General features: G+C 42.4%; 1 protein-coding gene across 1 annotated transcript in view; it reads right to left on the reverse strand.

Annotated features, from left to right (window-relative positions):
• Window positions 304-17028, reverse strand: part of MAP3K21 (mitogen-activated protein kinase kinase kinase 21) — a 57065-nt gene continuing 40340 nt past the window's right edge. The window contains exons 6-10 of the mRNA XM_001928214.4: window positions 13986-14108; window positions 9859-10009; window positions 9131-9228; window positions 5491-6273; window positions 304-3421 (exon numbers count right to left, since the gene is read on the reverse strand). Of these exons, the coding sequence (XP_001928249.1) occupies window positions 2991-3421; window positions 5491-6273; window positions 9131-9228; window positions 9859-10009; window positions 13986-14108 (1586 nt within the window). The 3' untranslated portion in view covers window positions 304-2990. The remainder of the gene's footprint in view (window positions 3422-5490; window positions 6274-9130; window positions 9229-9858; window positions 10010-13985; window positions 14109-17028) is intronic.

Consider the following 17028-nt stretch of genomic DNA (forward strand, 5'->3'; position numbering starts at 1 on the left):
GCTGTGGTGTGGGCCAGCGGCTATAGCTTCGATTTAACCCCTAGCCTGGGAACCTCCATATGCTGTGGGTGTGGCCCTAAAAAGACAAAAATAAATAAATAAAGTATTTCATTATACTTCAAAAAAAAGTATTTAATCCCATGAGTCATTTAATGATCCTTCAGTTCAATGAATTTAGCAGGTTAATACCTGACTTACTAATAATCTTTATTTATATGCTTTCCCTTATTAAATACAAAAATAAACCACTACCAATTACATTCATAATCATCAGGAGTCGATCAAAGCCACTGAGCAAACAGATGAGCTATAAAAAAAGTTTATTAAAAAAATAGACAACATATGTAAACATTTTGTTCAGTCACAAAGCTTCATAGTACAGCACATCAGGCCCAGGCCTTAAATCTCTGCAGTGGCAGCACCTTAATTGTTGACTAGGAGTAATCAGCTTAATTTACCTTTCAGTGAGTTATTATGTCTACATGAAAATAAATAACCAGATTCTGCTAAGTGTACTAATACACATAGAAAATCACAAATGTACAATAGATCTCAGCCAAAAATAATTATCTGTAATACCATGGGAGATTGGGTCCTTATGTCATGATTATCTTTTTAACACAGCCTCATTTCTAAATTCATCATAATGTAGAGTTGACTAAAATAAAGCTAAATAGCAACAGGAACAGAATAGAGGGATAAGAGAGACAGTTCATTCCCCCACCCTCACACACCACACACACCACACACACCCAAACATACAAGCCATGTTTTGGTAGAAGCAAAACTGAAAACAGCTTCTCTGTTTTGTGGTTCATGTGTTACTGTAGGCATGTCTTTTATCTACTTTTAGTGGAAAGTTCCCTGCCCCAAATCACTGAATATGATGCAGCGGACCACACTTTCAAATGTAATACAATTTTGAGGAGACCACATCTCTGTTACGTCAGGTAATAATCACCCAAATGTGAAGCCAAATCACAGAACAGACCATAACACAATAAATTAAGTACCTGAGATTTTGCTGCAAGCATTTTAAATACAAGACTGTCTTCCTTGGGGCAAAAGGCGCCTCTATTAGTATAATCCTTTCACGCCCTGTTCCTCCTTTGCTGGGGCATACTTGTTAGATGACTAAGATGTTCCAAAATGGCCAAATAATCTAATTTTCCTTTCTTCCTCTTCTACTATAGGTAGATATTTTATCACATCTGATTTAATTTAAATCACAGACCTTTTGGTTATTTGGTAAATCTTTACCAAGGTAAAATTTTAAATGAAATATCAAGTAACATTTAAATTTTAAATAGTTATTGCCAATCATCTGAATAACCATACCCTAGTGATAGAGGCATAACAAATTTAACAAAAGAAACCCAGGCAAATTTCCCAAGCTCCTGGATAGCCATTTCAGTAGCTTAATAACACTGGGGTCTGTTTTTATCACAGCCGTATGATTTATAAAAGTGACTCATAATTATACATGATTTAAAAACCTCATCTGCTACCCAAGATTCATTTTATTGATCCACATCTGAAAATAATCTGTATCTCTCCTTTCTACCCTATCAATTTATCTCACCCAACAGATCTCTAACATTTATCCACAATTTAAGAGGTTTTTATTTATTTTGCTTTTTTTTTAGGGCTGCACCCATGCCATGTGGAAGTTCCCAGGCTAGGGGTCAAATCAGAGCTGTGGCTGCCGGGCTACACCACAGCCACAACAGTGCCACATCCTTAACCCACTGAGCAAGGCCAGGGATTGAATCCGCATCCTCATGGATAATAGATTCATTTCTGCTGCACCACAATGGGAAGTGAAAAGCGAAATAACTATTTAAAAATGTTTAGGGAGTTCCCTTTTGGTGCAGTGGGTTAAGGATCCAGCATTGTCACTGTAGCAGCTTGGTTACAGCTGTGGCTCAGGTTCAAACCCTCCCAAGAACTTCCACATGCCATGGATGTGGCCAAAAAACCCCCAAAGTTAAATAGTACTGCTGTTTCTTCACTTTGCAGTGTTTCTAACAGCATTTGGGATGACTGAGGTAAATATGCATTTCAATAGAGAAAAATAAAGTTAAGTGATACAAATGTTTACAATACATGACACATGCCTCAATTAATTTAAAAAAAAATTCTATGACAAAAAGAAAAGATGTATACTTCTGGATACAAAATTGATGGCTACTGATGAAGGAAGGCCCTTTCTATAGGAGGAACCTATAGTGAGCGCCTCTCAGCTGCATGATCTGAATCAAATATCAAAAAAAATCAAAAATCTGTATGGTCTGAATCAAATGAATTAATTCTATTTTGGAGTTCTAACGGATAAAATTTTGGCAAGTTACATTCAGTAAAACTTGACAAGTTATATTCAGTAAAATTTTCTCAAAGGGAGAAATATGCATATTTTAGGTGAGATTTGGGCATCGATTATCAGCCTTTTGCTGAGTTTAGAAATCTGCCTATTTTAGTCATCAAATCTATTTAAACAGACACCTTCACTTACTAATAGCACATTATTCTTGGCTTTTTGTTGCACAAATAACAAAAAAAGAGGACATGAAAAAGAGAGATGAGAAAAATGAGGGGAAAATGGAAAATGAAGGAAGGAAACAGGAAATAAGGAAACGGAAATGGCACACCCATTACAATGCCTGCGAACGTACAAAGAGGTAAGTGGGAACACACCAAGCACTTACAATTGTGCTTAAACAGCGTTTTACACTGTTGCACATTTCTTGCTTTCCACACACGTGTAGTATCTCAAGTTACTAGGTAAGAATCCAGTGAAAAAACAGCCAATAGCAGTCACATACATTTTTGGAGAAGGCAGACATCCATTATTATTTTAGTAACATGACCACAGCTCTGAAAGCACAGCAGCATGAAACAATTCAAGGTAGACACATTGTTTTAATTTGTTCTTAAAAAAAAAAAAAAAAAAGAAGAAGAAGAAGAAGAAATGTTTGAACAACATAAGGCACTTAAGACAGAAATTCTTTCTCCAGTTGGTACAAGGAGGGCGGGCCAGCTCTGCTCCCCATCCTGCACAGGGGCACCGTGCAGTCCCTGCTCTGGCCCTCAACGTCCGCGTCCAGTAGGCAAGGCACGTGCGCCCTAGTTCTCTCCTTGGCGTCCAGGGATTGGTCGGGAGCTGGCGCTGGACCGCCCACCACAGGGCCGGCCTGGGCAGGCTGTGACCCAGTTCCCAGTGGTGGGAAGGCCGGCGACGCACCCGCCCCGCTTCTCTGGGAGGAGGGGCGGGGCAGAGGCACCACGTGGATAGCTCTTTGTTTTTCCGGCGGGACCTCACGTGGCAGGTCGCTGTGAGGTCCAGACCAGGAGGGGGGCATCCCCCAAACCCACGCAGGGGGCAGTTCCGAGGCTCTGGGGGTTGAGACGAGAGCTGCACCAGCTGGTTGAAAAGGTAAAGACAGCGTTTGATCAGGACAGTGAAAACGACGGTTATCAAGGAAAACCACCAGGATGACTTCATTTAGGTAACCGCCTGGGAGCGAGCTTCCGCAGAAAAACCTCAACACACACCTTGCCTTTAACATGTGAGGATACAATGTTTGTTTTTATGGAAAAGTACTGCAGCACTGGAGTTCCCGTCGTGGCGCAGTGGTTAACGAATCCGACTAGAAACCATGAGGTTGCGGGTTCGATCCCTGCCTTTGCTCAGTGGGTTAACGATCCGCTGTTGCTGTGAGCTGTGGTGTAGGTCGCAGATGCAGCTCGGATCCCGCGTTGCTGTGGCTCCTGGCGTAGGCTGGCAGCTACAGCTCCGATTCGACCCCTAGCCTGGGAACCTCCATATGCTGCGGGAAGCGGCCCTAGAAAAGGCAAAAAACAAACAAACAAACAAAAAAAACAAAAAAAACACCATCAAAACAGTACTGCCACACTGGAAAGATTGCTTGAAACTATGGAAATCGGGCCTATAAAGAGCTCCATCATCATCAGCTCAGGACAATGATCATTACAATTGTTTTGTAAACAGAATCGACATCAAAATGATTAGACTGGATTAAAATTAGGACTTAAAAATGATGGTGAATATGACTACAATTTCAGATGACAATTTGAAAAAATTAATGAAAGTGGTTACTTTTTAGGTTATACCTTCCTTGTTTTGAAGAACTGACTTATTAGCACTCTAGTAATTGGCTTCAAATTAAAAAAAAAGTTTCTTATTGGATTGTGCTAGGATTTCACCACATACAGTTAAAAATTACTAATACTTTATTGCTTCATAAAAGAGCAAGAAGGAGTTCCCGTCGTGGCTCAGTGGTTAACAAATCCGACTAGAAACCATGAGGTTGCGGGTTAGATCCCTGGCCTTGCTCAGTGGGTTACGGATCCGGCGTTGCTGTGAGCTGCGGTGTGGGTCGCAGACACGGCTCAGATCCTGCGTTGCTGTGGATCTGGTGTAGGCCGGTGGCTACAGCTCCAATTCAACCCCTAGCCTGGGAACCTCCATATGCCATGGGAGTGGCCCTAGAAAAGGCAAAAAGACAAAAAAAAAAAGCAATAATCCATTTTATCTAGAGACATGAACAAAAATATGAAAAAAAAATCCTGTCTGGGTATAGCACTTAAAGAGATAAAGAAAAAGATAAAGCAAATGAAAGCAGTTTCAGTTTTAACATATGTTAATAACCAATGGTAGCTTAATATTTTACAATCTAAAAAGCATTTTTCATACACATTACCTCACTTAATTCCCATGACATATATCTGAGGTAGTTGTAATTATCTTTATGTACAAAAGACATAAATCCCACACAACGCCTACTGTCCACTTGGTTTTTACATCCCCTGATCTCAAATCTCAACATAAACTGGGCAGTGAGGCTGGCTGATGCAGAAGACGTGGTACCCCAAGGGAGGTCTGACCATCAGGGTTTTTTTGCTTTTTTAAAGGGCCTCACCTGTGGCATATAGATGTTCCCAGGATAGAGGCTGGATGAGAGCTACAGCTGCCGGCCTACACCACAGCCATAGCAACCCAGGATCCAAGCCACATCTGTGACCTACACCACAGCTCATGGCCACGCTAGATCCTTAACCCATTGAGCAAGGCAGGGATTGAACCCGCATCCTCAAGGGTACTAGTCACTGAGCCACAATGGGTACTCCTCAGACAACCACTTTTAGTCCCAGCTCTCCCACTAAATTATTGGTTCTGATTTAGGCAAATGACTGTCTTCCCACCATAAGGGGCTATGGGCAGTTATTCTCCACATTTCTGTTTTAATGTGCTATTATGTATTTATGTTACTGATATTTCATTGTATTTTTTCCAGAATCCAAATGATAAAGTCAAATAAAAGAGTAAGGTAAAATTTGAAGATCTACGTAAATAGTGAGAACAAATCTGTAAATATAATTGCTGGAAACAGAATCAATCAGAGGCCACACGCTTTTTCATTCTAACCTCTACTGTGCAGTTTCGTACCTGTAACCCCTAAAGCAGCCTACCTGGGGGCTGGAAAGCACGTCCATCAGACATGGTCCGGCGGTGATGTGCTGCTCTCTCTTTTGAAGCAGAAGAAGGCACGTCCCCGTGAGCCTGTTCTACGAAGGAAGGAGGCAGGTCTCCCCACACACTGCGACCGACCTCCAGTCCTGGCACGGGGGCTGGCTCCTCAGCCCTCCCTCCAAAGCCAGGGCAAAGAGCTAGAGTGGGCATGTCGGGGTCACCAGGGGTGTGTGTGCTGCTCTCGAATGCATCTTCGCCATCCGTCTGCAGCAGGCACTTGGTGGAGAGAGAAGGCATGGACAGGAGGCCCACAGCGCTGGGCAGGGTGGGTGAGGGGGTGCTGCTGGCCCCCTCGCCCGAGGTCGGCAGCCTCATGGCGGGGCTGGCGCCGCTGCGGGGCTTTGGAGCCCACTGGAAGATTCCCTCGCGCTTCTTCTTTTCCTCCTTGGCGGGGGGTTCTTCGGTGGCCTGTGCTTTGGCGAGCTCTCTGATATCCAGGCCCAGAGCCACGGATGCCAGCAGCACAGTGCAGCCATACAAAGCAGACTCCAGCTTCTTCCTCTGGGAGGGTCTGCTTAGGCTGTTTGGGGGGGTCCCCTGAGGAGTCCCGGTGGCAGGGCTTACAGGGACTCCCTCCTCCCAGCTTTCCACTTCCACCGGATTCTCTCTCTGGCCATCTTTCCAAAGAGGTAGATCAACATAGGCTTGACTCAGTGATTTTATCTGCTTTGGTTTTCTGTGTTCCAGTCCATCAGAGGCAGGCTTTGTCTCTTCACAAACACCTGAAGAGAGGTATAAATACACACACGCTAGTACCATCTTACAGGAAAATCTGTTTAGACTACACTGTAAAACAGGAGTTCCCATTGTGGCTCAGTGGGTTAAGAACCCAACTAGTATCCATGAGGATGGGGCTCAATTCCTGGCCTCGCTCAGTGGGTTAAGGATCTGGCGTTGGCGTGAGCTGTGGTGTAGGTCGCAGACATGGCTTGGATCCAATGTTGCTGTGGCTGTGGTGTGGGATGGCAGCTGCAGCTCCGATTCAGCTTGGGATCCTCCACATGCCATGGGTGAGGCCCTAAAAAAATAAAAAATAAAAAAAAATAAAAGAGACCAAATTTAAAAAAAGCTATTAAAAAAAAAGGTTGTAGGTCCCACCATGGCACAGTAGGTTAAGAATCTGACTGCAGTGGCTTGGGTTGCTATGGAGGTGCAAGTTTGATCCTCGGCCCAGCGCAGTGGGTTAAAGGATCAGGTGTTGTTGCAGCTACAGCTAGACTCAGTCCCTGGTTTGGGAACTTCTATATGCCGCAGGGCCACAGGTGAGGCCATAAAATGAAAAAGGAAGAAAAAAGAAAGAAAGAAAAAAGAGGGTAAATGCTGTTGATAAGTAAAAGCCACAGGTTTCAAAGTACACTGAATGTTTCCTTTACTGATAAGTACCACATACGTTCCCCTGAATTGTCATAATCTCTCCCCATCTTCCCATGATTGAGGGCAGGCATTTGCAGCCCCTAAACCAAGGTGAATACAGTCAATATCCATCCACATCGGGTCAAAGAGTCCTCTTCGGACTTGCACAGGCACTCAGCAGACACTACAGGCCAGGCCCTGGGAGGGGTGAGGTGAACAAAACAGGTAAAAGCTTGGCCACTGTGGAGTTGACATTCTAATTTGGAGGTGACAAAGAACACATACATCATGAGTGTCCATGCAGAATTTCAGATGAGAGAGCTGTGAATACATGAAAATGGGTGCCGAGACAAGGATGCGGCGAGATACCACGTCAGAAGGGGCTTCCAGGAAACGCTTGGGCTGAGACCTGGACACACAGAAGGATGGGACCACATGGATGGAACCTGAGGGGGACCTTCAGGCAGGACAGAGAGTATAAGCCTTGTACTCACTGACTGCTCAAGTGAACTCAAGAGCTGACTTAAGGAAACCCAGCTGAGTCGGTCAGATAAATGACTATAAATCACTTTACTTTCTCTGACTCCCCAGGGGAGGAGTTGTTAGTAGGATTGACAGAGTCTAAGAAAGAATAAAAAAATTAAGGGGAAAAAAGCAGAAGCACTTCTCTGATGGATCCCTCTCTCTGGATAAACAGTTGTAAATAAGGAAACACATCCTACAGAAATGACAGTTTTATTACTATTCACTCTTCTTTGTTAGTCCTCAAACGATGTCTGACGATGCACTGCAGGGTATAATGAGAGGATTTCTTGCCTTCATGGGCAAGAAAAATTAAGAACACAAGGATGCATCTGACAACCGGAAAGCACGTGCCAGGAATTTCAGAGCACCTGTCTTGTGGGCACCCGAACGTATTCATGGAGATACTTAGGCTCAAATCTTCTGCTCGTGATAACACAGAGGAAGAAAACTAGATGTGAGTGGTGAGTGATCATGTGCTTGTAAAACTGGGCATAGCTCAGATGATAAATTTAAGTTATATTTTGCTAAAATATGTTTCATTTGGCCATCATATCACAGGGCTGTCTTAAACTGTCAAGGATAAGGACCAATTTCCTTTTGTTTTAATAAAAATTTTTTTTAGGGCTACACCTGTAGCAGGCATATGGAAGTTCCCAGCCTAGGGGTGGAAACAGAGCTGCAGCTGCCGGCCTATGGCACAGCCACAGCAACGCAACATCTGAGTGGAGTCTGAGACCTACACCACAGTTTGCAGCAAAACCGAATCCACTAAGGGAGGCCAGGGATGGAACCTGCATCCTCACGGACACTATGTTGGGTTCTTAACCTGCTGAGCTACAATAGGAACTCCCCAATTTTCTTTTCTTTGAGGAAAACAATCATTGAAAATTTCCAACCATTTCCATATCTCCTCAAACTTGTAATATCTGAATATCAAATAGGAATACTGAATGTTGAAAACAATCATGAATCATTTAAATTAGAGATTCCAATGTAAAACTCTCCAGCAGCAGTTTTCCATAGATAACCTGCTGATGGCATTTCACCAGGTCACAGGGTGGGAATATAGCCAGGAGACTACCCCTTAATCGCAGCAGAATTTCAGGGTGCCTGTAAATGTTCATACTTACTACCTCCTATGCTAAATTAATTGGTTGTATATAATTAATTATACTACTTTTTCTGGTAAAGAACAGGAGTTAACAAGTTCCTAATAAATGATGTGGAGCCTAATTACTTTCCACCACGAAGGCTGATAGGACAGAATGTAACTTCCGAGCTTAGCACAGCGATCTGACTACCCACTACATGCAGTGCTAACTTTCCTTACGTTACTTGAGCAACGTAAGAGATTGTTACAGCAAAGTTCCTGGAATGCTCAGAGGCCAAGTCTAACTCAAACAAATTCTTTCTTTTTTCTTTTTGCTTTTTAGGGCTGCACCCCCAGCATATGGAGTTTCCCAGGTTAAGGGTCGAATTGGAGCTATAGCTCCTGGCCTACACCACGGCCACAGCACACTCGGGATCCGAGTTGCATCTGTTACCTACACCACAGCTCACGGCAATGCTGGATCCTTAACCCACTGAGCAAGGCCAGGGATCGAACCTGCATCCCCATGGATCCTAGTCGGGTTTGTTAACCGCTGAGCCACAAAGGGAACTCCTAATTCAAACAAATTCTACTTCCCGACGCACATTTACCTGGCTGGTCCACAAATAAAGAAGCCAACGGCACAGTTTTCTGATTTTTTATTAAGACAGTTGACCAAGGGCTGTTGCCATCTGAGAGAGGTCTTATTCTAGAAGAGAAAAATGTTTTATTTTGAGATAATAGAACCACGTGACACACAAATTAGGTTTTGGAGGATACAGGCCAACAATATTTTTCGTTAAAGAAAAACATTTGTACTCTGTTTTAAAAGAACTCAGCAGAATACAAATAAACCCTTAACATGAGACAGACTTTTTTTTAACTGCTTAACTAATAATAGTTAACTGAGGATGATGAACTCATTCGGAAGTTAGATACATATTCGGGTATCTCTGCATTATTCTAAATGCTTTTAAAAAGTTAAGCCCAGCCATTGAAATATTTAAAAGACAGTGCCCTTAGAGTTCCCATTGTGGCGCAGCAGAAACAAATCTGACTAGTAACCATGAGGTTGCAGGTTTGATCCCCGGCCTTGATCAGTAGGTTAAGGATCCAGCGTTGCCATGAGCTGTGGTGTAGGTCACAGAAGCAGCTCAGATCCTATGTTGCTGTGGCTGTGGCGCAGGCTGACACTGTACCTCCAATTTGATCCCTAGCCTGGGAACCTCCATATGCTATGAGTGTGACCCTAAAAAAAAAAAAAAAAAAAAAAAAAAGAAAAAGACACTGCCCTTTGTCTCAGTACACACTATAATGCCACCAGAAGCCACACACTCACCTTTCTTTGCAATCAGCTCTCTCTTTCATTTGAATCGAATTTGGTCCCCAGGTACAACCCTTTTTCTTGAAATTCCTTTTTACATCTTCAAATTCTTCTTGTCGACAGACCGTGTTCCTTCCCCAAGTTTTATTGCTTTCATCTGAGGTCACTAGACAGACAGCATTGCTCATTAACCAGTTAAAAAGTTTTTAAGTTAAAATGAATCAGATCAGCTGTAAAACTATCTTCTGAAAACATGTAAACTATTAAGAAACATGAAAACAAAGAAGAAATGACTTTCTTCACCCTATCGCTGGCAAACTTCTTTCTCTAATCGTAACAGCAACAGAAGTAGAGTAAACGAGAAGACACACATTCAAGGTAAATTAGCAGTAAAAAGTTGATTATTTATTCATCTATGTATTTAACGTTATGCCTGGGGCACTCTGCTGTACATCAGAAATTGCCACAACATCGTAAATCAACTATACTTTAACCAAAAAAATATTTATTTAAAAAAGGAAGAAAACAAAATGCTGGGGGAAAAAAAGTCAATATTATGTGACAGTTAGGATTTTGTTTTATTTGAGGAAAAAAAAGTGACATTGAACACTTAACTTAAAACACACTTAGCACCTAATTTTTTAACCAAATCAAAGTTTTGAACCTAAGGAATGAAGGTACTTTTTTTTTTTTTTTAAATGTATAGTTGATTTACAGAGTACTGCATTTTTAAATTTTTTTTATTGAAGTATAGTTTCAAAGTTACATTTTAAAATTGGAATTTAAGCCAATTTTTCATCAGTCATCATAACCGACTACAATTACCTGTTAAAATCTGAACATAAGTAAGTTCCCCCCCGTCTTGTGGTGCCTCACAGGGAGTTTCTATCCATGTCTAAGAGCCACATGCTGCTGACACACATATGTGCCAGCCTTCTGGCCTCTCCGTGAACTAGCAGCTGCCTTGAGAATCACTGGGGAGAGTGGCTGTTATTACTCGGAAAACAACCCTGACATACACCAGAGGTTCTGAAACAACATTATGACATATCTGTAGTGGATAAAAATATCCACATAAAATAAAGTAGAGAGAAATAATATATAAAGTTTACATAATGCATTTATATTAAAAAAATGTTTATGAGGAATTCCCGTTGTGGCTTGGTGGAAACAAATCTGACTAGCATCCATGAGGCTGCAGGTTTGATCCCTGGCCTTGCCCAGTGGATTATGGATCCGGCATTGCCATGAGCTATGGCGTAGGTCTCAGATGTGGTTTGAATCTCGCACTGCTGTGGCCGTGGTGTAGGCCAGCAGCCGCAGCTCTGATTTGACCCTCTAATCTGGGAACCTCCATATGCTGTAGGTGCAGCCCTAAGAAGACAAAAAAAAAAAAAAAAAAAAAAAAAAATTAAGTCTTTAGGCATACACGTGCACATCCACACATCTATACAGAGGAGAAGGTAATAAACCCAGACTTCAGGATGTAAACTGGTACAACCATTATGGAAAACATTATGGAGGGATCTCAGAAAACTAAATACAGAGCTACCATATGATCCAACAACACCAGATCCTTAACCCACTACTCTACAAGAGACCCTACGCTGGTATTCTTTCCACTGTGTCCGGGATAATCTTTTTTTGTTTGATTTCTCTGAAATGATTCCCATGCTGCTCAATGCGTGTAATTACCCCTTCCCTTAATTCCAGATTTTTTTTTTTTTTTTTTTTGCTTCTTACAATGCTCTCAGCATCAGTTTTTCTCACTCAAGTTTACTCAATGTTTCCCCGTGGCTGCTCCAGGGCAACATACCAGACCTCATCTACGACGCCTGGTGAGAGGCGGTCCATCCCCTGAATCAGATGCATGTGTATGCGTACCTGACCTACTGTGAGGCCAGATCCTCACAATAACTACACACTTATGTGGAAGAGACAGAACCAGGCAGAAACCCCCAAGGCCACAAAGAACTTCAGAATAAGAATAATGATGACCATCACAGCAATGGCCAACTCAAGCAGGGCGCTGACCATGGTAAGACACTGTTCTGAGCACTTTATGTCCATTGGACCTTTTATTTTGTGGCCGTTTCTTAAAGAACTAAATAAACATACAATCCAACAACCCCACTCCTTGGTGTGTGTGCCAAGAAGGTGGAAACTGATGTCCACATGAAACCCCACACATGAATCTTTAAAGCATCTACATTCACAACTGCCACATTATAACCTGGAAGCAGCCCAGATGTCCTTCAGGAGGAGAACAGCTAGATGGCAACACCTTCATACAATGGAAGCTGACTCAACATTCAAAGGAAATGAGGTGTTTTTTTTTTTTTTTTTTTGTCTTTTGTTTTTTTTTTTTTTTGTCTTTTTAGGACCGCACTCGTGGCATATGGAAGTTCCTGGGCTAGGGGTCGAATCAGAGCTGCAGCTGCCGGCTTACACTACACATCTGTGCCACATCTGCGACCTACACCGCAGCTTATGACAATGCCGGATCCTTAACCCAGGGCCAGGGATCGAACCTGCATTCTCATGGACACTATGTTGGGTTCTTAACCCACTGAGCCACAACAGAAACTCCTTTTTTTTGTCCCTTTCACGAAGCCCTTACACCTTCCAGGCAAAGGCAAGGTACAAAGCTTGCCTTTGAAAAGGGCATTCTCAGGAAGAGAAATTAGTTATATTAAATGTTAGTACTTTAAGTTCTAGAATTATACATTTATTTAGATTACTTCCCTTTAATGGTGAGTAAACTGGTATCCCAGAAGCTTTAAAAAAAATCTCTACTGGTGTCAAGGTTTTCACTACCAAAAGGGGAACAACAACAACAAAAAAAAAAGAGAAATGGACTGCAGGCTTGAGTATGGAAAATATTCTGAAAAATCTCCCTCTAAATAAAGATAATAAGCAGTGGAGAATTACGTTTGGTAGAGAAAAGAGAGAATGTAAATTATTTGATATGACAACTTAGGCTGATTACAGATTACTCACACACATACATATTAAATGCATTCTTCTTTTGCTTAGACTACTTTTGGGGTTTATATGGATTCACTTTTGAAAAAAAAATCAAGTTTTATCTCATTCCACTAAACTCTGATTCAGGGTCTAACTGAAACTCTCACCCAGGGAGGATGCCAGAGGAATCAGTAGATGTATTTTTGCACTGGGCTGAATCCTCTTAAACCAAAATACAAAGATGGTATTTTGAAGGACAGATCTTCCTCGACTTCTGGTGGGGTTACACCCTGATAACCCATCAGAAGTTGAAAATATCTTAAGCCGAAGACGTATGTGGCACACCTGACCTGGTGAACATCATGGCTCAGCCCAGCCCACCCTAAACGTGCTCAGAACACGCACACTGTCTGTAGTCAGACAAAATCTTGTAAGGCAAAGCCGCTTTATAACCAAGTCGACTACCACACGTAATTCATTTGAATACTGTACTGAAAGTGAGAAACACAGTGGTGATGTGGATACAGAGGGGTCGTAAGTGTATGGTAGTTTCCCCTCGTGATCACGGGCTGACTGGGGGCTGCGGCTGTCCCTGCTCCGCATCATGAGAGGATCTGACAGCCTGTCACCTGCCCAGGAAAAGATCAAAACTCCAAATCTGAAGTATGGTTGCTACTTTTGTACCATCATAAAACAAACAAACAAACCCTAAGTTGAACCATCATAAGTGGGGGACCATCTGTATTAAGTTGGTCAATATAGACCAAATTAAAGCTAAATCTCAAAAATGAGATTTTTTTTTTCTTTACAAAACAACAAAACAAACGGAAGTAGCCTTGAAATCCCAATTCCATTTTCCAAAATTATATGCTACTGATATAATTAGGTCATGCAAACTTTGCATATAAGCACTGAACAAAATGTCTCAAGATACGATTTCACTTTCTACTCTGTGGCCTGGTCATATCATCCACTGTACAGCCTCTAAAGATCATTTATTGTGAAAACAAGACTAAGGAACGTAAGGCCAACTTCTGCTTTCCAAATAGTTGTGACACCTACAAAACATCACATGCTTAAGAATGAGCTATAAAAACATGTCTGCTGAAGCTGAATCCATGTCAGTCAGCTGCAGAATTCCACCCAGGGGCCCCTGTTTTGGGGAGAGAGCTTACGCTGTATAGCTCGGAGTCGTGGGATCACGGTGGGGCTACTGGGCGGGCTGGAGCTGCTGCTGTTCAAACTCCTCCGTTTATCCAGGTTGGGGGAGGCCTGCACCGTGATTTTGTGCTGGAAGTCTGTTGGATGTGGGGGAAAAAAAAAAAGAGAGAAAGAGAGAATTGAGATTCCATGATTTTAGGTTCTTTTTGCAGCCCATCTTTTGCAAAGGGCAATAAATACAGAAATTGCCAGACAGGAAGAGTATGGTCTATCTTGGGAATACTGTCCCCCTTCTTACTTATCTTCCATCCAGGTTCAAGTCCATGAGTGATGACTCAGACTCATGGTACGTTAGGCACAGTGAGACCACACACACGCTCACCAGGAAAGGAAATATTACTGAGTTCCTGTAGAGCTCGACTCTTTTGGGAAGAAAGTTAGCTTCCTTCAGTCTGACACAGATGAAACAAAACTGAAATAGGGGACACCTGCGTTTAAAGGAGTCCTGGTTCTGTCACCAACAAACGATGGACCCCAAGCTAGTAAGGAGCTGCTCTGAGCCAGTCTTCGTGGAGCCGGGGGAGCTGTGGTGATTACAACAGAAAACGTGCATTATGTGGGGGTTGGGACACGCTCCCCCAACATGTACTCCTTAGCTATCACATTTCTACACAACTGTCCAGTTTTCATCAACCTAGCATGGAAACATCCAGGCCTGTGCCTTTGGGTCATTTCCTTACGCAGGCTCCCATGTCAGAGAAACGTGTATTTAAGAGATTTGGGGGCTTTCCCCTGTTGATCTGTCTTTGTCAGTTTAATTTTCAGACCCAGCCAGGGTCAAGGGAAACTCCCCTCTCCTACAGTTAAAAGCATTTTGGCGTCTAGGTACCTGCACGTGATGGGTACTATCACTTAAATATAATACAGGGGAGCCGTCATGCCAAGAATTATGGGAATACGTGAAAGAAAAGGAATATCACCACAGGACAGAGGAGAGTGTCTGGGAAGACTGTAAACTGTCAGAAAAACTACTGAAAACTTAAGAGGCAGGTAAAAGAAATTACCGGGTGTTCACTCAGTGCAGTACTGAGCTTAACCTCTGACTGACTTTCTACTGACTGGGCTATTTTTACAACTCAGGAGGGGCAGAGGTTAACTTGTAGATTCTGTGTAGTGATGATGCAAATGATTTCTGTTTGGGTGTTAAAAGAATATCCTGAAGGTTATGGGCATTAACCAGGTCTGTGTGTAACCTGGCAGTATCCTGCTAACATTTCTTTATTAAATTGACCATTAATACTTAGCTCCTCAAATTCTCATGTGAACCAATTTTAACTGGTTCCCTCATTAATTAATAAGTTGAACAGGAGTTCCCGTCGTGACTCAGAGAATCTGACTAGTATCCATGAGGACACAGTTCAATCCCTGGCCTCTATCAATGGGTTAAGGATCTGGCATTGCCGTGTGCTGTGGTGTAGGTTGCAGATGTGGCTTGGATGTGGCTTGGATCTGGCGTGGCTGTGGCTGTGGTTAGGCCAGCAGCTGCAGCTCTGATTTGACCCCCTAGTCTGGGAACCTCCATATGCCATGAGTATGGCTCTAAAAAGACCAAAAAAAAGGAAAAAAAAGAAAATTGAATAAAATCTTTTTTTAATTAAAAATTTATTTCTATTTTTATTTTCTGCTTTTTAGGGCTGCACCTGCGGCATATGGAAGTTCCCAGGCTAAGGGTCAAATTGGAGCTACACTGCTGGCCTACACCACAGCCATAGCAACTCAGGACCCAAGCTGTGTCTGTGATGTACACCACAGCTCATAGCAACGCCAGATCCGGAACCCCACAGCTCGAGGCCAGGGATTGAACCTGAATCCTCATGTATACTAGGCATGCTTATTAACTGCTGAGCCACAAAGGGAACTCCTGAATAAAATCTTTGATACATGTTCACTTCACATTTTCAAGAGAGTTATAATTTGCCTTTTTGAAAATTATATTTTAAAGAACCACCTGGTATTTGAAATGAGGAGTTGGGAGTTTGGTAGGCAAGACACCCATCTAATCGCTCATGCTAGAAATCTGCAATTTTTCTTGACATTGTCTTTACCCTGACCTTCCATATCCAACCAAACATAAAATACCTTTCAAATTCTGTTATATATTCTTCTTAGAGTTAAGAAATGTGTAAGCTCAGTTCTGGAGTTAGAAAACTCCAGATTATGAACCCCAGTTTGCCACTTAATAGAATTTACTAAGTTAATCTCTTTTAAGTCACAGCATTTTCATTAACAAAAATGGAAAAAAGTAATTATTCCTATTTCATAGTTTTGCAGTTAAAAAATAATTATTCTTAATTCATAGGACAGCTAGGAAAAATTAAATACAAGGAAGTATACAGAAAATACTTAGTACAGGGGTCAGGACACGGTAAGTGCTTAATCCACATTGATGTCACTTTCTGTTGTGTCCACCTCTGCTGCCACCATCATTTCACACTGAGGCTGTTACAACTCCTCAATCTATCTTTCAGCATCTCCATTTGCACTCCCTGGTCTGCCTCACAGCAGCCACTTGAAAAAATGCATGCCTGTCACTCCCCTGCTTAAAGTCCTTCAAAGGCTTCTCACAGCTCTTGTTATAGGTCGAAATCATAACATACGCTACAACCCCCTGAGTCTGGGATCTTTGCGCCTCTCGAGCTGCATCTTACCCTGCTCTCCCATCACTCCCGCTGTGGTTAGACCAGGGACCAGCAGACTCTTCCTAAGAAGTAGCCACACGAACACTTCAATTTCTGTGGCATTTCATATGGGGCATATGCTCAGTGGACAGAGGCGGAGAGCATCATACAAACACATAAGTAATGGCGCCCCAGGGCAATTTCTGCTCTGGACCCTGTGGTTTACATTTCGTGCAATGTTCACATGTCAGAAAATCTTCTTTTCAAGTATTTAAATGTGTATAAAGCATTAGTTGGTGGGCTCGAGAGAACAGGTGGGAAGCTGGAGTTGGCCCGGGGTGCAGCATCAAGCCACACCGGTCTTTTTTCCATTCCTGGA

The sequence above is a fragment of the Sus scrofa genome, chromosome 14 (genome assembly GCF_000003025.6).
Source record: "Sus scrofa isolate TJ Tabasco breed Duroc chromosome 14, Sscrofa11.1, whole genome shotgun sequence".
NCBI lineage: Eukaryota > Metazoa > Chordata > Mammalia > Artiodactyla > Suidae > Sus > Sus scrofa.